The sequence below is a fragment of the Danio aesculapii genome, chromosome 8, assembly GCF_903798145.1.
Source record: "Danio aesculapii chromosome 8, fDanAes4.1, whole genome shotgun sequence".
NCBI classification, from domain to species: domain Eukaryota; kingdom Metazoa; phylum Chordata; class Actinopteri; order Cypriniformes; family Danionidae; genus Danio; species Danio aesculapii.
Genome location: NC_079442.1, coordinates 21,242,143 through 21,268,997, shown reverse-complemented (window position 1 = coordinate 21,268,997; position 26,855 = coordinate 21,242,143). Strand labels below are relative to the sequence as shown.

Below are 26,855 nucleotides of genomic sequence, written 5' to 3'. Positions count from 1 at the left end.
AATAGCATGTATATTATTAGAAGTGTGGCAGCTGAGTATAAACTCACTCTATTAATAAACCTAAAATAATTTCAGCCCTATCCATGCACTAAATATTACTCCCATGAAGTATGTAGAGGGAGGCTGGGATAATTGTCACAAATGCTATATTTTAGTGTCTGTAATATTAACTTTTAAGCTAAAATGCTGATGTAAGTAAAGTAAAGTAAAGTGAATTATTATGATTGATAGATTGAACCTTGTTTTAAGGACAAGAGTATTTTTTTATATCAGTGCAAGGTAAGTTATTTAAAGTTAAATCCAGTATAAGTGTAAATCAAGTTATGTTTGTGTAACAACATAAGCTCAATCTGAAAACATAGCCCTATACATTTCTGGAGAACACGAATTATGTAGCCAGAAGTACGTAAGGCTGCATTTCATCTTTAAAACGAATGCTACAAGGTGGTATGACATTGTTCCTTTTCACGCTTACCAGCTGACCGCTTACCCCCGTATGGACGACTTTCCCACTGTTACCAGTTTATCCAGTACCTCACCATGTACATCGGTGAACTTGAGATGCAGAGAGGAGTTGACCACGACAATGAGGTTCGAGTCCGGCAAAGAATGGTTCCAGGAATTGGTGAGATAACAGGGTGAAAATGTGGTAAAACGTGGTAAAAATCAGGTGAGGGCTTTTCTTTTTCTGGATTGCCTTTTAAAACTGTCAGTTGGGTTTAGGGAAGTGGGTGGGCGAGTCAATTGGTGCTTTTGAAAACACTATTGGTTGGGTTTAGGAATGAAGAGAGTGGTTCAGTTGATCAGTCAGTCAGTCGGTCATTCAGCCAGTCAGTCGGAAGTGGCCTCTGTTGGATTTACGCAAGAACAGCAGGTGCGAATGGCACTCGCAAAAAAAAAAATTTGATCTCAAAAAGCATACACAAAAACTGCAAGAAAACATACCTCCTGGGAAGTATTTGGCACTCTCCAGAAATGTATATAGAGGTAAGTTTTCAAAATGAGCCTGGGATGATTTGTAATCTCATTTTACAAATTTGTTTATTTGCTTTGTTTCATAATTGTTTTACTGTTTATGACCTGGTCATTTGTGACAATGGTGTTATTTTAGGGTGTGTTCACACTTAGCTTTAGTTCATTTAAAGGTGTCTTTCACACTAGCATTTTGGTGCACACCCGCATTCACTGGCCACCAGAATTTGCTTCATTTGGACAGTAGAAACTCTATTCTGCACACCTGCAGAATCACTGAAAAAGGGTGGTCTAGTGTACAGTTTTTGACAACTCTGATATTGTTCATGACTTGTAAAGTGAATGCAGTCACACTAAACCTAAAGTGTGTGTAATATTAGGCCTGCTTTCTGGTACTTTAGCTGCTTGGATCACAAATCACAACACATTTACTATTTACACCCATTTAATCCATCTCTTTTGTTTGATTTTACCACTTTTGAAGTGAGGGTATATACGTAGATGTATTCATGTTTGTTTTACCTTTTAATCTATTTGTTTTTTTAATTATTTTTTTTTATATTTTATTATTTTGTTTTACACATTAACATTAAACGAGACAATGGAAAATGATACAGGCAGCAGCAGTTTTCATTTCTGCTTTGATAGCCACAAAATACAGCAAAACATTGTGGGTTTGTGTTGGAATCTGGATTGGTAAGAAAACTTTTTTTTTTGTCATTCATGTCAAACTTAGAGTTTAAATTCCAACTGGCGAACACATTAAGAACTAATCAAATATAAGGCAGAAAGTAGATGCCCAGCAAGCATTTTTTTTTTGTTTTTAAAAGATGTCTAATAGATGTCTAATAGATGTCTAAACATCGTCATCTTGGCTAAAACAAGGTAAAATTTGTGCTTTCAGTGAGAATCTAATAGCTGTGAGAATAGGCCAAAACTAGACTAGTCATCAAATAAACAAAAATGAATGACTGTACATAAAGTCTCTAATATGTCTATTGTTGGGCTATTCTTAGATGGCTATTAAGATTTTCACTGACAGTCCAAGTTTAGCCTTGTTTTCGCCAAGCTGTCTAAGTTTAGATGTCTAATAGACGTCTATTCAACACAAAATTGTTTGGTGATTTTTTTTTTTTTTTGCTTGTTTTTTTTCACACATTAATTCAACTAATAAATCAAAACACATGCATTGTCAACTACCACTGAGAGCATCAGAAGTGGCTAGGTTTAAATTTAGTGTTGTTCACTTGTGACTGGTTTGGCTTAAGATATTGTAATACCATGCAGGTGTGTTTATTCAATGGCTTTCCTGACTATTGTGATGCTCATCAGAATTATGTTTGCGAAAATTGATTCTAGCTTTCACTTGAACCATTATATTATTGGAAAAGAGACATGTGATGTATATGCTTGAATATTGGAGTTAATTCATAAGAATTATTTGAAATATTTTTAAGCACAAAAATGAGGTGAGAAAATGGATCATTTTTCAGAACCAAAAATCAACATGTAAACAGTCCTGCAACAGCCCCACTCTAATTCAGACCAGCAAACAAATCAAGTGTGAAAGCTTGCTTCCAAACAAAATCATGCTTCCAAACAAACCAAGGCAAGGTTCCACTGAAATTCAAACAGAACATGCACCATCTAAACAAACCAAAAATACAATATGATGACACTAGATGTAAAAAAAAGAGACAAAATGCTCAAGCATACTTTTTTTTCTTGCTCATCATAGTGTTGAACATTTCTGTTAAATATAGGTGTCAATAATGGATCTCATTGTTGCAGATGTTTGTTGGTGAGTAATTCACAGAGCTGTTTTGACTGTTTTGTAATTTGTGAGTTAATGATGAAAATATATCTGCCAACAAATTGCAGTTTTTGGTTCTGAAAAACAGTTCATTTGCTTACCTCATTTTTATGCTTTGGATATGAAAAATATCTTCAAAGCTCAAACATATTATATACTGCACATGTCTCTTTATCACAAGTATAAAATTGATTATATTACAATATAGAAATATATTTCAAAAATAAACTTATTTTACTTTTTTATTTACAAAACTTTAGATTAACTTGAAAAATTGCCAAAACCTACAGACGCACACACAAAAAAGAAATACAGAAAATCACAAAAAGCAACAAAACTAAAACTATAAAGTTTAAATACTGAGAGGTGCATATACCTCTTTAAATGTATACATCATTAAATATATATCCATCATATACAATGAGTAGCCTACCTTCAGCCCAGCACACAGGACTGTTTTGGATGTTCAGTGAGTTTTAAGTGCTTGTTCCAATCCTGTTTCTTCTGTTGAATGATTACAGGTTTTCAACTTTCTTCAAAACATAATTTTTTTTAAAACAAAAGAAAGAAGAAAGAAAGTAATAAAGGATTATAACCACCTGAGAGTGAATAAATTATGTCAGAATTTTCATTTTTGGATAAACTATTCCTTTAAAGGTACTGGACCTTGATCATTTACTATGTTTTTACTATTTTTAACCAGTATTTTTTTTATCCACCTCTTGGTATTTAAACTTTATAGTTTTAATAGTTTTGTTGTTTTTGGTGATTTTTGTTATTTGTTATAGTTATAATATAATTATATTATTATATAATATATGATGTTATAATATATTGTTATAGTTTTTGTCAGTTTTTCAAGTGAATCCAAAATGTTGTACACTGTAAAAAATCAATTTGTGTTAGAACAACATTAAGAAATTAGGTCAGCTTGTTGTTGTAGTTTTTTTTTTATTTACAAATTTGTGGATTGAACATGGGTTGAACATTAAACAATTAAGTTGTCCCAAAAAATCTCAAGAATTGTGTTGTTTCAGCTCATTTTAAATATGAAGTTTGAACAAGCAGCAGAACAATTTTTTGTGTAAATAAAAAAAGCTTATTTTTAAATATATTTTTATATTGTAATATAATCAAATGTATTTATTTATTTATTTAGTCATTGTTTAAGTTAATTGAATTAACTCAGGGACAACCTGCTCTGCTACTGAATGAACTTTATGAATGAACTACTGAATGAACCTTTTTCCAGGGAAATAACAGTGAAACCGCTTTGTTGTAGCCAAGACTTTAAGGCATGTGTCCACTCAGAAACTGCCTTTCAAAATTAAACCTCAAACATATTTAACAGAACAGACAGTCAACTTATCCCACTCTTTTCTCTAAATTTCCATAAATTCCTCCAGTCACATTTGCATGCTGTTTCCAAACAGTTGCATAAATAAGTGTTAATAATCTAATAAACATCATGTGGTTTATTTAGTAGAGCTGCTAGTAGTCAGACATTGTTATTTTTAACAGAAGATGGACAGGATAATATACAGCGCTATACAGTAGTCCCATCTCTGATGGCATTTGGCAGGGGTTTCTTGAGTAGCTCCATGTTAAAGTGGAGCAGGCCATGTGGGATGGGGTTGGGAGTCACATTCGGGTCAAGTTACACACACAAAAAATCAGGTTGTAAGGACTTCTCACACCCCTCCCCAACACTGCAGTGTTCAGCTCCAGAGGGTCCACGCGCTTCTTACAAGTTTTCTCCAAAACTCAGCCAAAGATGGGACGAGACGTTGGGAGTTTACTTCACGTTGCGTTTATCCAGCGAGATTAGGATTGTTTACACCTGAACTTTTTTTCTAAACCACTTGGGGTGAACATTCCAAGGACAATTTAAAACGTTGGGAAATAACTAAATCATCACCTAGTTTACTGAAATTATATTTTATTTCATTATTTATTTGTTTGATTTGTTTAAAAGACTGGGCTAATGACTTTCAAGTAAGAATGAAAATGTTTATCGTTAGTTTGCTCATCTGTGCGCTGACTCTCGGCGCGCGCTGCTCGTCCGTTGCGCCGGTGAAGAGACACTCCGGCGCGGATGACAGCGCTTCAACACTGGCCTTTGTGTTCGATGTGACCGGCTCCATGTACGACGACCTCAAACAGGTGATAGAAGGTGCATCTCGGATTCTGGAAAGAACACTGAGCCGCAGGACAAGACCAATCAAAAACTTCGTGCTGGTTCCCTTTCATGACCCAGGTAAGCTATACAGTACAAGCATGTTACAGTCTCATGATGAATAATGTCAATTATGAATCTCACATGTTAGCTATGTTGACATAAGTGATTTCTTGGAAGGAAAACATTTTGGTCGAATATAAATAGTAAAGTTAAACTAGAAGAGACTTGAAAATGTTTTGAGAAGTTTGTGTGGTTATATCAATCAAGAATATCAATAGACTAAAATGAACTAAGATGTTTGGGCTGCAACAAACATTTTCGCCAGCAGGGACCGCTGAAAGGTAGCGATGCATGGCATCATGGTGAGGTGTTACAGATGCACTGTCAGATTTTGATGATTATATATTCTCATATAAACTGAACTGAACTATAAGCTACACTGAACAACTTAAACACTGAAAACTGAACTACACTGTTTCAATTTACTATGATCTTCTATGTGAAGCTGCTTTAACACAATCAACACTGTAAAAGCGCTATACAAATAAAGGTGAATTGAATGGAATTGAGTCATATATATTCTCACAGATATAATGTCTTCTGATTCGTCCTCGTTGAGTTGTTGAGAAATGTGCTTATTTTATAGTCTTTGTTAGAAAAACAAACAAACAAAAACATCATGGTTGCCGTCTCAAGGGTGCCACCATGACGGATGTGGCATTTACACAGCACCATTTTCAACTAAAAACCAAACACTTTTTAGGTATTTTCACCAATTCAGTTAGGCAGTAGGCTACTGATGTTTGGGGGCTAAAAAAGCTGAATTTTAAAAATAATTATCAGAGTTAAAGTCCTTGATACAATACCAATATTGTCTCCATGTGAACTGCAAATTTGAGTTCACCAGTTTTCACAAAATATGTTTTTTTTAAACATCATGTCATTCACATGAATATTATTACACATTCAGTTTATATACAAATGTTTGACATGCAAAATAACAGTGGAGGACTACAGGACAGTCTGCAAAGGCATTAAGTATTTCTTTACTATGTGACACCGCCAACTACTGGCCCGGCATGCATTATACAGTATTTTCTGTAGTTTTTTGAGGACATTTGAGGACTTCTGAGTTACTACTACTATGACAGTAATAATAATAATAATAATAATAATAATAATAATAATAATAATAATAATAATAATTTGTATAAAAATCAACTGTGCTTTTATTATTGATGTAAAATTTGTATTGGTGTATTGATTACCAATTGTATAAACAGTCGTACTATTTTAGGAATTGAATATATTATGTACAAACAGGGTTTTCAATTGTAAATACTAAACATCACTAATATGAAAGGAGCAACTTTAAAAACCGTAGGGGTCTGTAAACAACTATGAAAAGAACAAAACTGGTTTGGTGTTTTTAATTAACAGCAATTAAGTTGTGATGAAAGCAGTGTGTGAATTATACATTGACGATCGGGGGGTTCAAAATCTTCTGTGATATATTAGTTTGTGTAATGCATGCTTCAGTGAATCAAATCGAATGTATGTATTCATTTAAATTACATCTAATTTATTAATAATTAGCTACTTCAGAAATTACTGTGGGTCAAACTATACAAACTGTGTCTAATCTGACTTTACTTTTAGGCTAGATCTAGAAACAAACACCTATTTAACTAGAAAAGTGTCCTGTGAACACTTACTATGTCCATTGGCACTCTAGATCTGCCGGTTTCAGACTGTTTAACGCTTTTTTTTTTTTTTTTTGCATAGACTGATTCACAATTGTATGAATCATTATGGCGTACTCAAATGTGTTTATAATATCTATTAATTTAATTATTAATATTATTATTTAAGAGACAGATCAAAGCAAACTATTTCTCACTATTTAGAGAACTAAATAGTTTTGACGTCCTTCAGGCAGGATCAAGCATTAATTAGGGTGGTCAGTACCCCCATCTCCCCCCCCCCCCCCAACTGATTTGCCAACTGAGATTTACTGATGTGTGTTTTAATGTGCTATTTTCAATTTATGAATGACACAGGGACTGTGGAAGTCAAATCTTGATTTATTTTTGTAAGACCTAAACACTCTTCTACCCCACATGTTCTTATGTACTTTAGTTTCACAATCAAAACCTTTTAAAAATAACTATAACTGTATCAAAATGAAGCGTTTGATCTTTGTTATTGAGCTAAATGTACACTTTTACATGAAATTATTTAAATTATTTATTTACCAACGACCATGTTTTATACAGAAATTAAAATACCCTATTATAAAAATAGTGAATTCGTTTTCAATATTTGACTGCATCACTCTATTGGTGTCAAACCCGACAGGCATACTGGGTCAAATAGCTATTTTTTTTGAGTACAGCTTTAAACAACAGACCTGCATTTGATTAAACCAATTTCACAGATTTTCTTGAACAGTTCAATCTCCACACCAAGTCCTCGTTTGTCAGTTTGTATTATTCAATGTTTGTCACACTCATTAAATCTGTTTAAAATTCACATCTGGTCACAGACTGCAGGGAAAGCATTGTGTTCCCAGGTACAAATCTAGCCTGCATGTTTCAAACCAACTATCTGTTAGCCTTGGCGGCGGGGGGGGGGGGGGGGGGGGGGGGGGGGGGGGGGGGGTTCGGGTGCCAGAGGAGCTGATGAGAAGCACATGTTGTCTGGTAGTATGTAATTAACACAATCACCCCCGAGAACTCCATCCAATTCCCCGGAAGAGTCGACCCAGCCCCCCAGTCAGAGCAGAGACGTCATTCCTAGACTGGTAGGGGGATGGTGCCAGTCCTTCCCTCACCTTTTAATGTGGCATTCCCTTGAGGATCTTGTAAACCGCTGAGATCACAAAGACAGCCGGTGACAGACAGAAAGGCGTGACAGATACACAGCTAATGACCCCTCACAGCTGAGAGAGGCATGGAGAAAGTGTGGAAAATGAAAATGAATGCTAGAGCTGGTGCTTGAGTTCATTAGTGCTTGTTGTTTTTTTTAAACCAGTCTCAGATGGTGTGCTGGCTTTACCTGGGCTAGCTAGTCTCCCAAGCTGATCTATTAATGGATTAAATGGATAGTTCACCCCAAAATAAGAATTCTGTCATGAATTACTCACCCCTTAGTTGTTTCAAAACCTTAATGAGTTTCTTTTTTTGTTGAACACATTTATTTTGAATCCTGGAAAGCTGTAATCAATCACTTCTGTGGTATTTGTTTTTCCTACTATGGATGGAAAAATAGTGAGTAAATTTTTTTTTGTTTTTGGGTGAACTGTCCCTTTAACTGGGGTAAAACGGTGGCGCAGTCGGCGTGATCGCCTCACAGCAAGAAGGTTGCTGGTTCGAGTTCCAGCTAGGCCAGTCCATTTCTGTGTGGAGTTTGCATGTTCTCCCCGTGTTGGCGTGGGTCTCCGGTTTCCCCCACAGTCCAAAGACATGCGGTTTAGGTGAATTGAATAAAGGGCATCAGCAAAAAGTTGATTGCTGGTTTTGGTTTAGCCACTTTCTCAAGCTGGATTGCAAATAGTTTAACTGGTTTTAAGTCTAGAGTCCCGGCTGGGTCAGTTGACATTTATGTGTGGAGTTTGCATGTTTTCCCCATATTGGCATGGGTTTCCTCCGGGTGTTTTTGGTTTCCCCCACAGTCCAAAGACATGCGCTATAGGTGAATTGAATAAACTTAATTGACCATAGTGTATGAGTGTGTGGGAATGTGAGAGTGTGCGTAAAACAAATGTCTGAATATTTGGCGGTTCATTCCGCTGTGGTGACCAGTGATAAATAAGGGAGGAAGCCGAAGGAAAATTATGGAAAAAAGTTCTTTATTATAATCCTATATTATTATTTTATTAAAATATAAACCACACCTGGCTGGTTATCTAGTGTGTTTTATGCTGGTCTAGCTACTCTCCCAAATTTAACTGTTAATATTATTTAATAATAATAATAATAATAATAATAATAGTAACTAAACTAGTCTTAATAGGTTTGTTATAAAATAATGTGGACAAAACCCTCATAAAATATTCATTCATTCATTTTCTTTTCGGCTTAGTCCCTTTATCAATCTGGGGTCACCACAGCAGAATGAACCATCAACTTATCCAGCACATGTTTTATGCAGCGGATGCCCATCCAGCTGCAACCCATCACTGGGAAACATCCATACACACTAATTCACACTCATACACTACGGACAATTTAGCTTACCTAAATCACCCATAGCACATGTTTTTGAACTTGTGGGGGAAACCGGAGCCCCTAGAGGATACCCATGCGAACATGGGGAGAACATGCAAACTCCACATAGAAATGCCAACTGACCCAGCTGAGGCTCGAACCAGCGATCTTCTTGCTGTAAGACGATTGTGCTACCCACTGAACCACCATGCTGCCCTCCTCATGTAATATAATATAATAATATAAGTATATTTTAATTCAATGAAATGTTTGTTGGCATTCAGTGTAGAAGATCATAAATTAAAATGTTTTTATTTTAAAATATGACATCATGTTGTATTGATCTGTCCCATTTGCTCTAAAAAGAAGATTGATTTCACCTCAAACATATTCCAATTTTTTCCCTCTTCTGTCCATTTTACCAAAGCACTGTCACAATTATAATCCACCTCTTTGTCTTCCATTTTTAATATCTATTACTTTTTTGTCAGAGTATTAAATGAGCCATGTGTTGACATCAGACTTATACTACCTGACTTATAAACTTCATAATAAAATTCTTCTGAATGCCGCTTCATCCATGTGCTGTGCTGTATATTGAGCTCTCTAATCAATCAGCTTCCGAGCGAGTCCAAATAAGTGCCAAATTCAGGGAGGACACAATTCATCCTGAGACAAAAGAAAGGGAGAGACAGAAACAAGATACAAAGGGGAAGAGGTCAGGGATTATCTAGGTGGATGATGACAGTCCTAAACAATGACGCTATGAGGTCTGCTGTTGCATGAGGACTGCTGGAATTATGCATGCTCTATAGTTTATTGCCTCAGCTGTCAGGTTCAGGACATTCATTTGTAATCGCAGATGTTGATGAGGTAGAATGCGGGACAAATATGTTTGGTGATTGGAAGTTGGCTAGGTTGTTAGTGGGCTCTAGAAACAGACACTCATTAGGAGGGTCGTGTCTGTGGAAGGAGCTTTAGTTGGAGATAATCCTCACTGTTTAACATACATTAATGAGGGTGAAGAAGGTTAAGCTTTTAAAAACTTCCGCTCCTCAGGGATTTGTTTGTTGAAGCGTTCGATAAACTTTCCAAACACTCAATAAAGCTCTCCTAAAAAATATGTTGGGTAAAAAAAACTCATTTTGAACCAATGATCTTAAATCACTTTCATTTGACTTACCTTGTAAAATAAACTTACCTGGAACACAGCTTACTATTGTAGAGTGATTCTAGGATTTTCAGTTTAGGGGGCTCAGGCCCATATGAGAGTATAACACTACAAATTATTAAAAATCAAAAATATTTGGCTAATATGGTAAAGTTGTTTACTAAACTTAAAGTTCCAGTGAAAGTTTTGTCAGCATATTAGTTTTAAGGATATCTATAAGCTACACTGTAAAAAATTCAGTAATTTTACGGTTTATTTCCGAAAAAAAAAGTAAAACAACAGCCGTTAAATTACTGACATTTAATGTAAAATAACGGACATTAAATTACAGATATTTCCTCACATTTACATTTCTGGTAAATTTCTGTAATTCAACCTCTGTCATTTTACAGTAAATGTCTGTAATTTAACGGCCATTATTTAACGTTTTTTCCGGCACCCCAGCTGCTGAAATTTTTTTACAGTGTAGTGTGCTTCAAAACAGTGACAAAATTAGCATTTAGAAGATTCTAAACATCCAAAGTTTGCAGTTTGTCACTTCAGCATAAATGGATAAATGTTTTTTGTTTTGACATCACAACATCAGTTTCTCATCAATTCTTCTGACCAATCAAATGCTCTCTAGTATCTAACATGTCCTGCCTACCTCAATATGTTTCTCAATATTTTTTTATTTGATGCGCTTGAGCTCAAGCACTTTTACTGGCAGAGCTGTGATAAAGCCAAAACGCTATTGGCAGTTTTTTTAAGGGAAGAAGCTACTATATGTCCCACTCTTCATGTGTTCATGCTTCATTTTAAATGACATCATACATCAAATAAAAAAAAAATGCTTCACATGACATTTAAATCAGTATTCTACTGTATTGCATAAACAGGATTATCATTTGAGTTATGAATGAGTAAAATAGTATTTCTGATTACACGTTTTACTGTTCAAGCACTGTTCAAGCAATTTTTTAAATTACATTAAATAACTAATTATACTAACAAGCCTACAAACTGGTGGTTAATGCCACATGCACTACATACATTGAGGTCATCCTAAATTGGTGTACAGTTCATGTAGCTATTTGCAAAAGTTATGGAGTACAATTTTAAGTGGTACTCCCCCCTATAATTGGCGTAGTGATGCTGATGGTTGAGTCAATTAATCTCAATCACTTCATCTGGACAACCAGAATTGTCTGTTATTTATTGCATTTCAAACAAAACAACTTCTATAATAATGCTTGATCTAGAAAACAATTGAGACTGATCTTAGAACTAGCAATAGCGCAGACATTAATGTTGCCAAAACACTCTGCTTGTTCAAATTCCTTGTTTAAAACAACACAATTCTTGTAATTGCTTTGGCAATTTAATCTTTTTTTTTGTAAAGAAAGTAAGGTAACAATCGTTTTGTGTTGGGACTATCTCAGGGCTGTCCAAACTTGATCCTGGAGGGCCAGTGTCCCGCATAGTTTAGCTTCAACTTTCTTAAACACGCCTCCCTGGAAGTTTCTAGTGTACCCAGAAAGAGCTTGATTAGCTGGTTCTGGTGTGTTTAATTAGGGTTGGAACTAATGGCCCGTTTCCACTGAGTGGTACAGTACGTCGTTCACATAGCAAATGAGAAGCACTTCTCACAAAACAGAGGGCCCTATCATACACCTGGCGCAATGTGGCGCAAGGTGCGACGCAATTGTTGTTTGCTAGTTTCAGCTTGGTGCAAGAGTCGTTTTGACGTTTTGCGCCACGCTGTTTAAATAGCAAATGCATTTGCGCTCATATGTGTGCCCATAGGCGTTCTGATCTAAAAAAGCAGGTGTGTTGAGGTGCATTGCTGGCGCGTTGCTATTTTAAGAAACTTTAATAGACTGTTCTATAGACCAGAACAAAGCCGGTCTATTGTCCAGCGCAGAGAGCGTTGGTTATGTGCCTCGCTTACACATTGCTAAATACAAACAGGATGTACAGCAATACGCAAATATCTTTACATATAAAAAGGGTTGAAATATTAAGGATATATATAGGATATAATAAGGATATATATAGGATATAAATATAAAGGATTAAAATATTACAAAACATTGTTTTCTAGCCTACATAAATATAAAAACCATACTTCCATGCCTTCTTCATCTCGGGGGGCTTTTTCAGTTTATTCATAACAATTTGCTTTTGTATAATGTTATTATTATTAGCAGTATTATTTATTATATGCATATTTGTTTTTTTTAACAAGCTTAGATTTGCCCACCTGTCAGGTTTTAGACCATATGGGGCATAGCATGTGTTTTAGGATATAACTCGAACACACTTCGTTATTATTGTTCATTTATTCGTTTGCTGGAAATTAGAACTAAATTTAGAAATTGTTTTGAAACAAATATTTGCACATAACAAACAAAGTTAATTATTAATAGGCTAATGGATGTCTGTGCGTACAAGAAGTTTCCCTATCCACAAGAGTAAAAGCGAAAGTAAATAATGAGGAGGCTCATCCCTCATTCTCGTGCTGTAGATGCTCTATTTAACTGTTTTCTATCTAGTGAAATGCTCAGTTTTTCCACTTACAAAGTCTGTCATGTAAATAGCAAATGTGCTATGGCACGACGCAACTGACTCTTAAAGGAAATGGGAGATGAGACTCTGATTGGTTTATTCTCAAAACACACCTATAACTCAACCCTTTTAGACCATGCACCACGGTGCAAAGCGAATTTTTCCATCCTTATATTAGCAAAAGTGGATTCTGACACGCCCTTAATGCGTTTGTGCCCTGAGCTTTGCACTTTGCGCATGGATCGTCAAAATAGAGCCCAGAGGCTTTATACACATAAATACTTGTGTATAAATGTTCATCACTAAACTTTCTACAAACATGATTTCATTATAACTGCAGATCAATGATTGCAAAATAGCCTACTGTAATGTCTGCAATCATAAAAAATTAATAAATAAATAAATGCAACATATATGAACACACACAGCCCCTTACAGTCTCCAATATGTTAACAATTACAGAAAAACTAAAGTCTACAGAAAAAAAGTCTTTATTTGGCTTCAAAAACACGCAACATGTAGCTCACAGTCAGTGCAAACCTCTCATCTGTATCTTTAATCGTCACCAGCACATGTAACCTCTGTTAGAAAGTAATTCCTTCATTCCCAGTTCATAATAGTCCAAAAGGTGATGATAATAATTAAACATGGCAGTCTGTTCATCTTTTAGGCTGCTAAAAGAATCATTTGCTTCTTTGTTTTTCCGGCTTCTCCTCTGTTTTTTCGCACATCACTCTCAAGTTTGTTCGTTTCTGACAGGATTGGATATCAGAAGCACTTCAATAATCATGCACATGTTATTATCATGAGCTCAAGAAGTTTGTTATTTCAAATGTAGATGTGCAGCGAGCGCAAGCGAGAAAGCGAAACCGCTCATGCTTTAGATGACGCTTGTAAAAAAACTACAGGGCACAGGGTAGATTCTGCTCTTCTTCTTGGCTTTGTGGCTGTTCAGCATGATGATGACAAGGTTTGTTTGAGCTCGGGTCGACCATGGCTTATTATTATATGTATATATTATTACGGTGTAATGTCTCGGCTGTGTATTTAAAACATTCGGCTTCCTTTGTTTTTATTCTGGCTTGTTGCACGAGCGAGTGACATATCTCTGTAAACCAATAGCGCAATAGCGTCCAGTTGCACTCCACCTTTTGGTGCCCTTTTGTTGTGCTAGGTACCCTTTGCAAAGGGTACCCAAAAGGTAGTACGATACGATTCGCTTTTAGGTACCTTTTAACTGTGGAAATGGGCCATAAAATATGCAGGACACCAGCCCTCCAGGACCGAGTTTGGACAGCCCTGAACTATCAAGTGGATGTGTAGTTTCTTACATTCTTTGCGTGGGATTGCCTTACAAGAGAATATGTTGACGATAACAGTAATCTTAGGTCTTCACTTAGATTTAGAAGATTTTCAAATAAGGTTTGAGTTTTGAGGTTACTGCCTTGCAGAAGCACTCATGTTTTAGGTGTGGATCCATCCAAATTCTGTAGTTACTGGAATTGCTATAGTGGTATATATAAGATTACATTAAACTATTTTTACATTATATTTATGTTTAAAGCTTCAGGATTAAGCTTTGAATGTCTGGCATCAAATTTATTAAGACATTACTCTAAATCATTTTTGTAATATAGCCTATAATTATGCATGGGTTATTTTGCCCATGAAGGTGTGTGCATCACTTTGTCTGGCAAGCGGGAAAGCAAAGGTTTTGAGAAATGTGGAAATTTTTTTAATGACCATTGTGGCCATAAGAATATTTTTAGAAGTAAATAATTGACTCAACAATAGTAGGCTGTGATCCTGGTAGGTTTCATTTACAAGGTAATTCAAATGAAAGATTTGACATCATTGGTTCAAAATAAATGGTGCTACTGGGTTCTACTTGCCTAAAGTAAGTTGAAATGACACAATTTAAGGGAGTGGAAATGTGTGTCATACTAAAGTAAGTTAAACCAATGATTTAATAACTGAGTTCATGAATAATTGGTGATACAAATGTTTTTTGATACCTTGTATTTCTTTTCTAGACATTGGTCCGGTTTCCATCACGACAGACCCAAAGAAGTTTCAGAAAGATCTTCAAGAGCTATTTGTTCAGGTGGGCAATATGAATATGAATTATAAAAAGATAATATTTTTAAATCAATTTACTCACTTTCAGCTTAGTCACCACAGCAGCCTATACCGTTTATTTACTGGCAAATAGAAACATTAATATTATTATTATTTCATTATTTCAAAATAGTTAATAACATTTCTAATAAACATTTTATTATTATATTTATTATATAAAAATAAGAACACAGTACATAAAATTATTCAATGATGATTTATAAAAAAATATCTATTTATTTTTCATAAATCATCATTGAATCATATTGTGTACTGTGCTCTTGAGTTTCTTGGCTCGTTTCTGTACTTCTGTCTTCGGCGTTACAGTTTTATTTGCACTCTGTTCTTATTGTCCCTTTGGGCTCTAGTGTAAGTACTAGAACTCGTACCTCGAGCCAATACAATATGTGCTTTCTTGAGCTCTGGATAGTGCAGAAATGTTGATGTCAATGATGAAGGCCTTGTTGTTCTTCCTCAGGGTGGAGGGGATTGTCCAGAGATGAGCATTGGGGCGATCAAGAAGGCTCTGGAGGTTTCTTTACCTGGATCCTTCATCTATGTGTTCACAGATGCACGAGCCAAAGATTATCGGCTGAAGAGAGACGTTCTCCAGTTAGTACAGCTACGGCAGTCTCAGGTACCTGTTGCAGTCTTATTGCAATTCCTTTAAAATAACGATACCCCAACCTTGATTTTTCATAGCTGATTTCGATTGCAGAATTAAGTAAATTGTCTGATTCTGATAAAAAAAGTCAAAATGGATTCAACTAGTTAAATTAGATTGTAGAATTAAAAATATTTAGTTAATACATGGTAAAATATTCCTGTACAAAATGAACAAGCAGAAAAAAGGCTGAATAAAAGTGAAAAATCACACTTTTCCAGCAGGTGACCCTAATAGAACATGTGGAATAATGTTGTTTAATTAATGAGTACTGTAAACAATGCAGCTGTGCTTGTATTTAATATGCATTATCTCACATAGATACTTAAATAAAACCCTCTAAACCATTTCAATCTTTAGGATTTTCTGTCACAAGTGCATTTCTTTTTTACCAAATAAGTCACTCATAAGATAAAATCTGCAGAGGCACAAACAATTGAATGCAGTCCAAGCATAGATTAGTTTATTGTAGATCTCATATAAACCATTTCAATGTGGTAATGTCATTGGCCCATGAAAATGTCCTGCTTTTTATCATACAATTTCACAACTGTAACAAGATGAAATTCAATCAAATCTTCAGGTTAAAACATGTCATAACATTATTTATCAATATGTGGAGCTTTTTGGATTCACAGAAGCTATGGAAATGAAAAATGCAAAAACATTAGGACCATTGTTATTGTTTACATCCCTCAAAATGGTTTATAGATTGTTTTATAGATTATAGATGCCCCCCCCCCCCTTTTTTTTTTTTTAAAGCTTTCACAAATAGATACATTTCCTGAAAAACTAACCCATAGACCACCAGGATGTGAATACATGTCTTATAAAGTCGATTGATGTGTTTTTGAAAATGTTTGAAATCTTTAAATTCTAAACTCAAATCACTGACCTGGATTTCCAATCACCTAAAATAAGGATACACCAACCTTTATGTTTTTGTCAGTGAATATATAGACACTATATTGCGACTTCCGATCACCTAAAAATGAGCTACTGTATAAGTATAAGCTATTTACAAACTTTTCATTTAAGGATGGTCTAAGTTTTATACTCTTCTAAAACATGAAAACACCATAATATGTCTGCAGATATTTTAGAAACATGCTAAGTGAGCACACTGTTTACCTGAAAAACAATGCTAAAGTCAGTTATTCTATTCGAAAATGTGCATTCCATTTCAGAATGCCTTTGTTTTGGTCTGTGTAACTTCACCCACTGTCAGTTTACCCAATTATATTTTGCCAACCTTGATTGGCTGGGTGGAAAACAGAGCAGATTTCATTTTTAGTCAAGATAATACAACAAACAAACAAACAATCAAACAAACAACAAAATCTGTTGATTGCTGATTACATGTTTGGAGCAAAAATAAAACCAAATCTGATTTCTGGCTGGTTGATCAGTGCATCTCTACTTCCAGGCATGGTCACGGTGCAAAAATGATGTCAACTTTAAAATTTGCACCCTAAGGTTGTAAAATTGTAAGCTGTAAATCTTAATCTCTCACACAGCCCATTTTAAAAATCCATCTGCTCGTCAAGCAATATAACACAATGTTGACATTTAACCCTAACACCCAATCTCCTAACCAAACACTCACTCTCATAAACGTCTTTGTGAATCCAGGTTGTGTTTGTGTTGACGGGGGACTGCGGGGATCGCTCTCAGCCGGGATACAGGGCCTATGAGGAGATTGCTGCCACCAGCTCCGGTCAGATTTTTCACCTGGACAAACAGCAAGTCAATGAGGTGAGACGCATGAACTAGTGTGACATTTATATGCATGTAAATTGCAGATCACACTTAGAAAGTTCACATGCATGGAATTGCAGTTAGAAGTAAGATGGAAAACCAATAAGAGAAAGGAAAATAGTTCAGTATAGATTAAAAGTATGGAATCATAATGTTAAAGTCTCTTCTGTTCACCATGGCTGCATTCATTTAATAAAATAATTGATGAAAAAAGTAACTCGGTCTGCATGAATGTATTGTAAAATGTATTTCACACATAAAACCATTAATTTGAAATTTAGCGTGGTTTATTGTGCATCAGTAAATAAAATAATTAGGATTAAAATGATTTTGTCCTTATTTATTTTCCTTCATTTTTCAGATAATTTTTTTTTGCAGTTTTTATTCCTCCACATCTGGAAAGAGAAAGTTTTGTTGTTCCAGAGTAAAATACTTCTTACATTTGTCAGTGACTGTTTGCTGGCTATTGACTTTATAATAAATTGATTCACACAAACTGCATACAAGCAAAATGTATGTTTTGTAATTAGAACTCTTTGGCATCTTTGCAAAGGGCTTTGGAGCAAAACATTTTCAAGCTTAAAAGCATTTAAAAAATAAGCTCCGTATTTTAAAATATAGATAGAAATGTGGAAAAAATCTGTGATTTTGCTTGAGAAGTCATTTTTGATGCACTATATACAGTGCCTATAGAAAATCATCAACCCCCTTAGAAATAATTACTTTATTCTTTCATATAGCCGGAAATCAAATCACATTCCAAATGAATTTTCCAACCCTTGAAATGTTTTTGTAGCTTCCTCCTAACCTGTGCCTTTCTACAACTTTATCCTGAAGGTCTTTTGAAAGCAGGGTGTAATGTGAGTTAAAGTATAGCTTTTCAGAGGGTATGATGAATTTCTAAAAGCATTGTAGATGTGAATCTCTGAAAATATAGAAAATAATAGAAGAATAGTAAAAAAAACATTTTTGTAATCAATTTCAAAGCAGAACGGTGGCTTTGTGGCTAGCACTGTCGCTAGCACAGGGTCAGTTGGCATTTCTGTGTGGAGTTTGCATGTTCACCCTGTGTTGGTGTGGGTTTCCTCCACGTGCTCCGGTTTTCCGCACAGTCCAAAGACATGCACTATAAGTGAATTGGGTAAGCTAAATTACCCGTAGTGTATGAGTGTGTGTGAATGTGAGAGTTTATGTGTGTTTCCCAGCACTAGGTTGCGGCTGGAAGGTCATTCGCTGCGTAAAACATGCTGGATAAATTGGCAGTTCATTCTGCTGTGGCGACCCCTGATAAATAAAGGGAGTAAGCTGAAGAAAAATGAATGAATGAATAATTAATTTCAACCACTTTGAACTATTATTTGCATTTTAAAATATGAAAAATAATATGCGTAATATGTTGAAAATGCTAAATATATTTTGCATGTAAATTATTTATTCGGTAAATTTAATTCCTTTTTATTTCTTACATACAGTGCTCAGCATATATAAGTACATCCCTCGCAAATCTATCTTTTAAATTCATATTTTTAATAGGAAGCTATACAATATTATATTTGTGCATATGCAGTCTGAATTATTAGCCCCCTGTTTATTTTTTCCTCAATTTCTGTTTAACGGAGAGAAGCTTTTTTCAATACATTTCTAAACATAATAGTTTTAATAACTCATTTCTAAAAACTGATTTATTTCATCTTTGCCATGATGACAGTAAATAATAATATTTGACTAGAAATTTTTACGACACTTCTTTCTATACAGCTTAAAGTGACATTGAAAGGCTTAACTAGGTTAATTAGGTTAACTAGGCAGGTTAGGGTAGTTAGGCAAGTTATTGTATAACAATGGTTTGTTCTGTAGACTATCAAAAAAACATAGCTTAAAGGGGCTAATAATTTTGACCTTAAAATGGTTTTTAAAAAATTAAAAACTGCTTTAATTCTAGCTGAAATAAAACAAATAAGACTTTCTCTAGAAGAAAAAATATTATCAGACATACTGTGAACATTTCCTTGCTCTGTTAAACATCATTTGGGAAATATTTAAAAAAGGAAAAAAATTCAACTGTACATTAGATTAGTCAGTACTGAAGCCAAATCTGGAGCTTATCTAACAAAATAACTTACGATAACGGGTTTATATGTTATAGAAAATATTAATTACAAATTTAAAAAAGGTAAAATCAAGAGAAACAAAACACGGCCTAAAAAAACACAGCAGCATCAACATTAGTTATTTGGAGGGGCACAGTTGGACCAATTCTACAGTAATTATTGGGGGGGGGGGAGTGGATGACTTGTCCTCAGATTGGCCTGACTAAATTTAGACACACACATTAGTGATTTCTCCTACAGCATTAATTGTACAGCTGTGTTTTGAATCCAAAATCCACTTGGCTCAGTAATCTGAAGGGGGCACGTGTTTCATGGAACTTAGACTAAACTGAAGCATGTTCAGTCAAAGTCAGACATGAAAGAAAGCAGACCTTCCTCTTTGTGAGACGGTAGTATCATGCATGTCAACACAGGACATGGCAGAGCCGGAGTTCTCCAGCAACAGCTTTGGAAACAGTAATCCATAAGACAACAAGCGAAAAGGGCCAAAGAGTGAAAAAAGGCACTTTTGCGAATGTGTGTTTGTAACTGGATATCTGCCTTGTTGATTTATCGTGCTGTGGGGGTGGCGAGCTGATGGTAGCTGTGTTTGAGAGCTTTACCACCTGTACCTGCTGGTGAGCATGACTGGGCAAACTCAAGCTGTTAACACTCTTCATCTCCCTGGACGCTCAGTGAGAACCGTCTCAAGGTCAGGGTCACATAGTTGATCTTTGGCTTTCATTTTGCAGAAAATATTCATTAACAAGATTTCTCATGCATTCTATCCGTAATCTGGATGAAAATGAAGTCTTCTTAATGTAACATTACACTTTTTTGGCTCATTTTACAAGTCAAACAGACAGTATTATCATTTTTGAATCCATTTAGTCTGTCAGGAGCACTTTAAGCTTAGCTTAGCCTAGATCCCCTACTGAAAAAACAGCTTAAACCAGCCTAGCTGGTTGGCTGGTATTAGCTGACCGACCAGCCTGGTTTTAGAGGGACTTTGGCCATTTCCAGGCTGGTTTCCAGCCATTTCCAGCCTGGTCTTAGCTGGTCAGGCTGGAAAATGACCAAAAAAAAAAAACAGCTTGACCAGCCTAGCCAGGCTGGGAGACCAGCCAAAACCAGCTTTGTCCAGCTTAAACCAGGCTGGTCAAGCTGGTTTTAGCTGGATTTAGCTGGTCATTTTCCAGCCTGACCAGTTAAGACCAGGCTGGAAATGGCTGGAAACCAGCCTGGAAATGGCCAAAATCACAAGAATCACAGTGGATACAGAGCTGTATCATGCTAGGCAGACGGGTGATTATTAAAAACTGGAAATCTTCCAGTAGACCTTCTCAGAGTTAGGACGAGTTAGTTACAGTTTGCATGGAAGAACTGAAATATATTTTGATAAATGGGGAAAATTTTTTAAATTTCTGCGACCCACAATGTTAGCAAACATGTAACGAGACAAAATAATAATTAAGGATATGATATTAGCAACACCCCACTCCCCCCTTTTTTCGTTTTTTTAATTTCTCTTTCTTTTTTCCTTTTTCTTTTCCCTTCAGTGTGTTCTGGTTTGGTTTACTTTTGCAATTTATATGATGTTAGTTATTTATTATATTTAACTATTTCGTATTGTTCTGCTTTTATGTTAATGCTCTGTATTTGACATTCATCTGCATTATTTGAAATAAGAAAAATCAATAAAAAGTTCAAATCGTTAAAAAAAAAAAAAAAAAAAAAAAAAAGAAATGAGTATGAGTTATTAAAACATTTACGTTTAGAAATGTGTTGAAAAAAATCTCTCCGTCAAACAGAAATTATAAAGGAAAAAAATAAACAGGGGGCTAATAATTCAGGGGGTTTAATAATTCTGACTTCAACTGTATTTTCCCTAAATCGCACAGCCTTATCATGTACTAATAAAATTAAAATTACATTGTAATGTTGTAACTGAGTTGTTATTCTTCAGGCAGATATGGCTAGAAAATATACTCTCTTTCCACCGTAATAATTAAAGAAGCAGGCGCAACGATATTACGCAGCACCACTAAATTGTCAAGGTTAAGGTATGCATTGACCTTGAACACTTCATAATTTCCTCCAAATGCAACGACTTCAGTTTTCATCCTGTTTACCTGAACGTTTTGGCACATCCAACTGTTAACTTCATCATAGTGTTGGCAAATGAAGCAATAGGGTAAGTGTCATTTGCATAGCTGCTGTAACTAGATTTTTTCTAGTATGGTCCTAGTATTGAGCCTTGTGGGACTTCATGTTTCTGTCCACTTTGACTTACATATGTATTTCGTATTTCGCAGTGCCCCAAGTATTCTTCACCTCAGTTATTATGTTCCTAAATTCTTCAACATTTTTATCTCCAAGTATGAAAACACACTCCCATGTCAGGTGCATTTTTCTTTTGATTAGTCTATGGGTGGGATTTAGAAAAATGAATAAAAGCAAATCCGTAAATCCACAGAAACCTCATGATTGTTCCTCACATCTAACCAGAGCATTTCTTCTATGATAGGAGTTAAATAAGCTAGAGCCAAATCAAATACACACAGCGCTTTGTCAATTTTTGGGAGGGGAAGGGGGCATATAGAGGGAGCAGGGCTTATTTTACTTAGTAATCCCGGATATGATCTATCATGCCTTCTCTATCCAGCACAGCTGCCTGTCCAGGGTCCAGGTTGGACGTCTCCAACAGACAGCTCTTTGTGGAGCTGAAGGAGGAGGCACTACTTAAACAAAGGACAGGGCTAAGCTTAATCACTGGAGTGATTTGCAGATAAAGCTTTATGAAAGCGTGGCGGTGCTTTATAGTCTAATGGTTTGGCTGAAACCTCACGCTGGCCAAACTCAAGGTGAAGGTGGAGATTTTAGTAATGCTGGACAGAAGACTTTAGCATTTATGGAAGATGTTGTTTATTAAACAAATTCAACTTTTTTAGTTTATAGATATGGAGGCAGAGAGAGAACCTCCTGTACACTGTAATTGAGAGCCACCGACAAATTTTATCTTTAAGAACCATTTCTGGCAGATTTTCTCATATATTTAGTTTGGTTTGTATAAATCAATGCATTTACATAGATTCAGTCATGTTAAATAATATATCTATAATACTATTGTTGTTGTGTTTATAAATATAGTTTTATAATATTACACCATAAAATGTTACTTTTACTTTAAATTAGTTACTTAAAGTGGGTTTACTTAAATGAGTAAACCCTTTGTAACTTGGAACTGTGAAGTTGACTTAATTTAATTTTTATAATAATAGTAAGGCAATACACAGGGTGTGTAAGGTTTACTCACAGGGTGGCATGGTGGCTAAGTGGTTTGCACAGTTGCCTCACAGCTAGTTATAGGACGATAACCGTTTTCAAGGTAGACCGCGGTTTGGAAAAGTCATGGTTTTCAACCGCCAAAATTTTATGTTGTACCTTTTCTTCAGTATATGTTAGATATTTTAATGTTATTTATTCTTTTTAGCATCCTATATAGTATGAAAGTATGTGATTGCAGATGCAGTCATTGTGTTCAGAGCGGAAAAAATCTTCTTGACATTTTAAAAGAATAGATTTTAGAGCAGTAATCACAATACCATGAAACCGTGACATTTTTATCAATGGTTATCACACCATTAGATTCTTACTCAGGCCCATGCCTGCTCACAGCAAGAAGGTTGCTGGTTTGAGTCCTGGCTGGACCAGAAGGGATTTATGTGTAGAGTTTGCATGTTCTCAATGTTTCTGCATGGGTTTCTGCTGTGTTGTCAGTTTTGTTGGTTTATTTCGATGTGGCGACGTCAGATATAGCAGGGAATAACCAAAGGAATGTGAGTGATTTTTTCCTTTTTTTTAAATAAAAAAGTAAAGTCAATAAATAACTTTAATAGCAATGGGTTTACTTAAGTCACTAACTACTCAGTTTTTAACAAATACTGTTTTTTTTCTGTTATTTTCTGATATTTTCTGTTGATTTTTACATAATACATACATACGGTAATATAAATTTTCATGAGATTAATATAAACACAGCTCACACTCTTGTATTTTGGTTAGCCCTTTTCTAACTTTATTAATAATTATTTTTAAGTTCTAGTGGTATTTGTAAAGAATTAGATGCAAGCAGATTATGGCTGTCATAGCACTGAGCTCCATCTTCTGTTCTAAAGTAAGTTCAGAATTGCTTCAAGGGATAATTTCACCACAACCTTAATATAAATGCTTTGTTTATAGGGTTGCAGGGAAATATCCTATCTGCTTAAATTAAAAAATGTGCATGAATTACTGTAGCTAAACAAAGGAAAATCCTATATTAGTCAGTAAAACGAATGTAGGGATTGAATATTCATTAATATTCTGAACTTTACACCAGTTTACTATCCAATATTTAACACATTCACAGTCAAAGTGGTTCATTATCACTTAAACCAGCGCACGTGTTAATCCTGCTCTGTTTTTGTCACTAAAGCCTAGTCTGCGATATAGAGAGCCTTTGTGGGCCACCTTTGAGAAAAAGACAAACATATTAACCCCTTGCTTTGGTGTCACCGGAAAAGACAAGCAGATGTTAGACATTCTCCAGTGAATATATGAAATGAAAACCATTCGCATGAGGGGAGATGTGCCCCGCTCTATACCATTCCTTTCAGAAAGTCTACTCTGACCCAATTGGTCAGATGACCCAGTCTGTTTCCATTGGTGTATTTATAATGCATAATGTGGAAACAAAACGCTCATTACCATAACTGAATCTCAACGCCGGAGGCTTGCTAATCACTGACAATGGAGTTGGTTGTACTGTTTCTATGTGTGCCTGAGTTCTCAGGTTTTAGAAATGCATAAAGGATTTCCTTTAATATTGACTTAACTAACAAAACTGTTACAGGCCTCAACCGCAAATAGGCAAGGCAAGGCAAGTTTATTTATATAGCACATTTCATACACAGTGGCAATTCAAAGTGCTTTACATAAACAAGAATAAAAAAGACAAGAACAAGAAAATAAAAAAAAAGTATAAAATTATTTGTAAAATGATAAAATACAGATGAAGCCAGTGAAAGCATTATTGAAGTATTTTATAAACTTATGTAGATTCACGCAGGAAGTAAATCCAAAGTACTTTGTGAATCTGTCTTTCGTGGGTAGTAACTTTCAGTATAGCTGTTGACCCAAAAGCTAAAATTTTCAATCTGTTTGCAGAAATTTTAATTTTAATTTTAATTAGTATGAGAAAAACATTACTTGTTTAACTAAACACAAAGAAATATAGAATAAATAAAGTGAGTCAGTAAATAAGATGTAGGGATGCGATTTTGTTTAATTTCCTAAGCCCTTAAGCTAAGAAATCTTTTAGTTATAAGATTAAGAGAACCCTTAGTGAAACTTGGCTTTCAAGAAAAAAACCCAAGGTCAAATTTAGGAACTTAAAGCCGTTATTAGGTACCCCCCTTAATTATTTCAGTACAGCCTTAACCATTGTAACCAAGTCCTTAGCAGCCATTTCACTTTAAAGTCCCCTTGTAATGAAAGTTTTTTATATGTTAGTATTGGTATGTGGGGTGGCGCAGTAGGTAGTGCTGTCGCTTCACAGCAAGAAGGTCGCTGGTTCGAGCCTCGGCTGGGTCAGTTGGTGTTTCTGTGTGGAGTTTGCATGTTCTCCCTGCGTTCACGTTGGTTTCCTCCAGGTGCTCTGCTTTCCCCCACAGTCCAAAGACATGCTGTACAGGTGAACTGGGAAGGGTCCATAGTGTATGAGTGTGAGTGAGTGTGTATGGATGTTTACCAGAGATGGGTTGCAGCTGGAAGGGCATCCGCTGAGTAAAACATGTGCTGGATGAGTTGGTGGTTCATTCTGCTGTGGCAACCCTAGATTAATAAAGGGACTAAGCCGAAAAGAAAATGAATGAATGAATATCGGTAGTCTTAAAAGTGGCATGGTGGCTCAGTGGTTAGCACTGTCACCTCACAGCAAGAAGGTCACTGGTTCAAGCGGACTAGTTTTTGCTTTTGCTTTTGGAGTTTGCATGTTCTCCCTGTGTTTGGTTGGGTTTCCTCCAGGTGCTCCGGTTTCCCGCACAGTCCAAAGATTTGTGGAAAAAGTAAATTGGATTAACTAAGTTGGCCATAGTGTATGAGTGTGTGTGTGTGTGAATGCAAAAGTGTATGGGTGTTTTCCAGTACTCCGTTGTGGCTGGAAGGGCATCCGCTGCGTAAAACATATGCTGGAATAGTTGGTGGTTTATTCCGCTGTGGCAACTCCTGATAAATAAGGGACTAAGCCAAAGGAAAATGAATGAATGAATGATTAGTCTTGTATATAAGCTAGTGTCCTCCACTAACATTCAAAACTTGCAGATTGTCACTTCCACCTAATTGTGGGTCAATGATTTTTTTTGACATCACCTCATGCTTTTTAACTTCCATAAAATCTTCTGACAAATTAAATGCTCTGTAGTATCATGTCTTGCCCCCTTCAAGACTCTTCTCCTTTGATGCATTTGAGCTCAACCACTTTAACTAGCAGAGCTGTGATAAAAAGGAAACGCTATTGGCTGCTTTTCAAAAAAGGGAGGGGCTACTCTATGTTCTGCTCTGTCTTCATGTTTCAGTTGAGATTAGCATTTCAAGAGGACCTTTAATGCTTTCAAGAGACCATAACAGCTACCTTAAGTCAACTTAAATACAGAATAAAGAAAAATCATATATAATAAATGTATTCATCCAGAACCATCATGGTGCAAGCATCAGAGTTTGGTTCATGTACTCAAATGCATCTAAAAATGAGAAATAATTGGAAAATGTTTTGATTGGCTTACAACGCTGCATGTACTGTAAATCTTGACTTTTTAAAACTTGTTATGGTGTCTTAACTGAGTGCTCACGTGTAAAGGGAAAAGAATATTTCAGATTCAAAGCCTATTGAATCTTAAATTTATTGCAAAATTAATGTTTTTCCGTTGTTTTAGGAGATGATTGAGATTGAGCATACCATTTAAAGTTTAATACACGTTAGTGTTCTAATATAGTGTTCTAATTATATAGAAGTTAAAATATATGTTGCATTTTTCAAATTTCTATTTGTTTTGTACTTTTGTATCACAAGCAACTTTTCAGAATAGCCTTTGATTCTTTGTCCAGTTTTTAATGATGTTTGGAGCAAAATATATTAATGAAGCTGTGTTTTAGCAAAGGCTAGCATTGAGGTTTGTTACATTTGGTTTACTCTGTGATGCAGTATAGTAACTGCAGCACTCATTCCCATGTGTTGCCAGAAACTTAGTAAAAATGCTATGAAAGGGTGAGTTATGATGTTTGTTTCAATGCTCT

At 35.5% G+C, this 26,855-nt stretch overlaps 1 protein-coding gene across 1 annotated transcript in view; it reads left to right on the top strand.

Annotated features, from left to right (window-relative positions):
* The first annotated feature begins 4,513 nt into the window (after window positions 1–4,513).
* hmcn2 (hemicentin 2) overlaps window positions 4,514–26,855 on the top strand; it is a 161,153-nt gene continuing 138,811 nt past the window's right edge. The window contains exons 1-4 of the mRNA XM_056463400.1: window positions 4,514–5,042; window positions 14,924–14,994; window positions 15,487–15,645; window positions 17,305–17,427. Of these exons, the coding sequence (XP_056319375.1) occupies window positions 4,787–5,042; window positions 14,924–14,994; window positions 15,487–15,645; window positions 17,305–17,427 (609 nt within the window). The 5' untranslated portion in view covers window positions 4,514–4,786. The remainder of the gene's footprint in view (window positions 5,043–14,923; window positions 14,995–15,486; window positions 15,646–17,304; window positions 17,428–26,855) is intronic.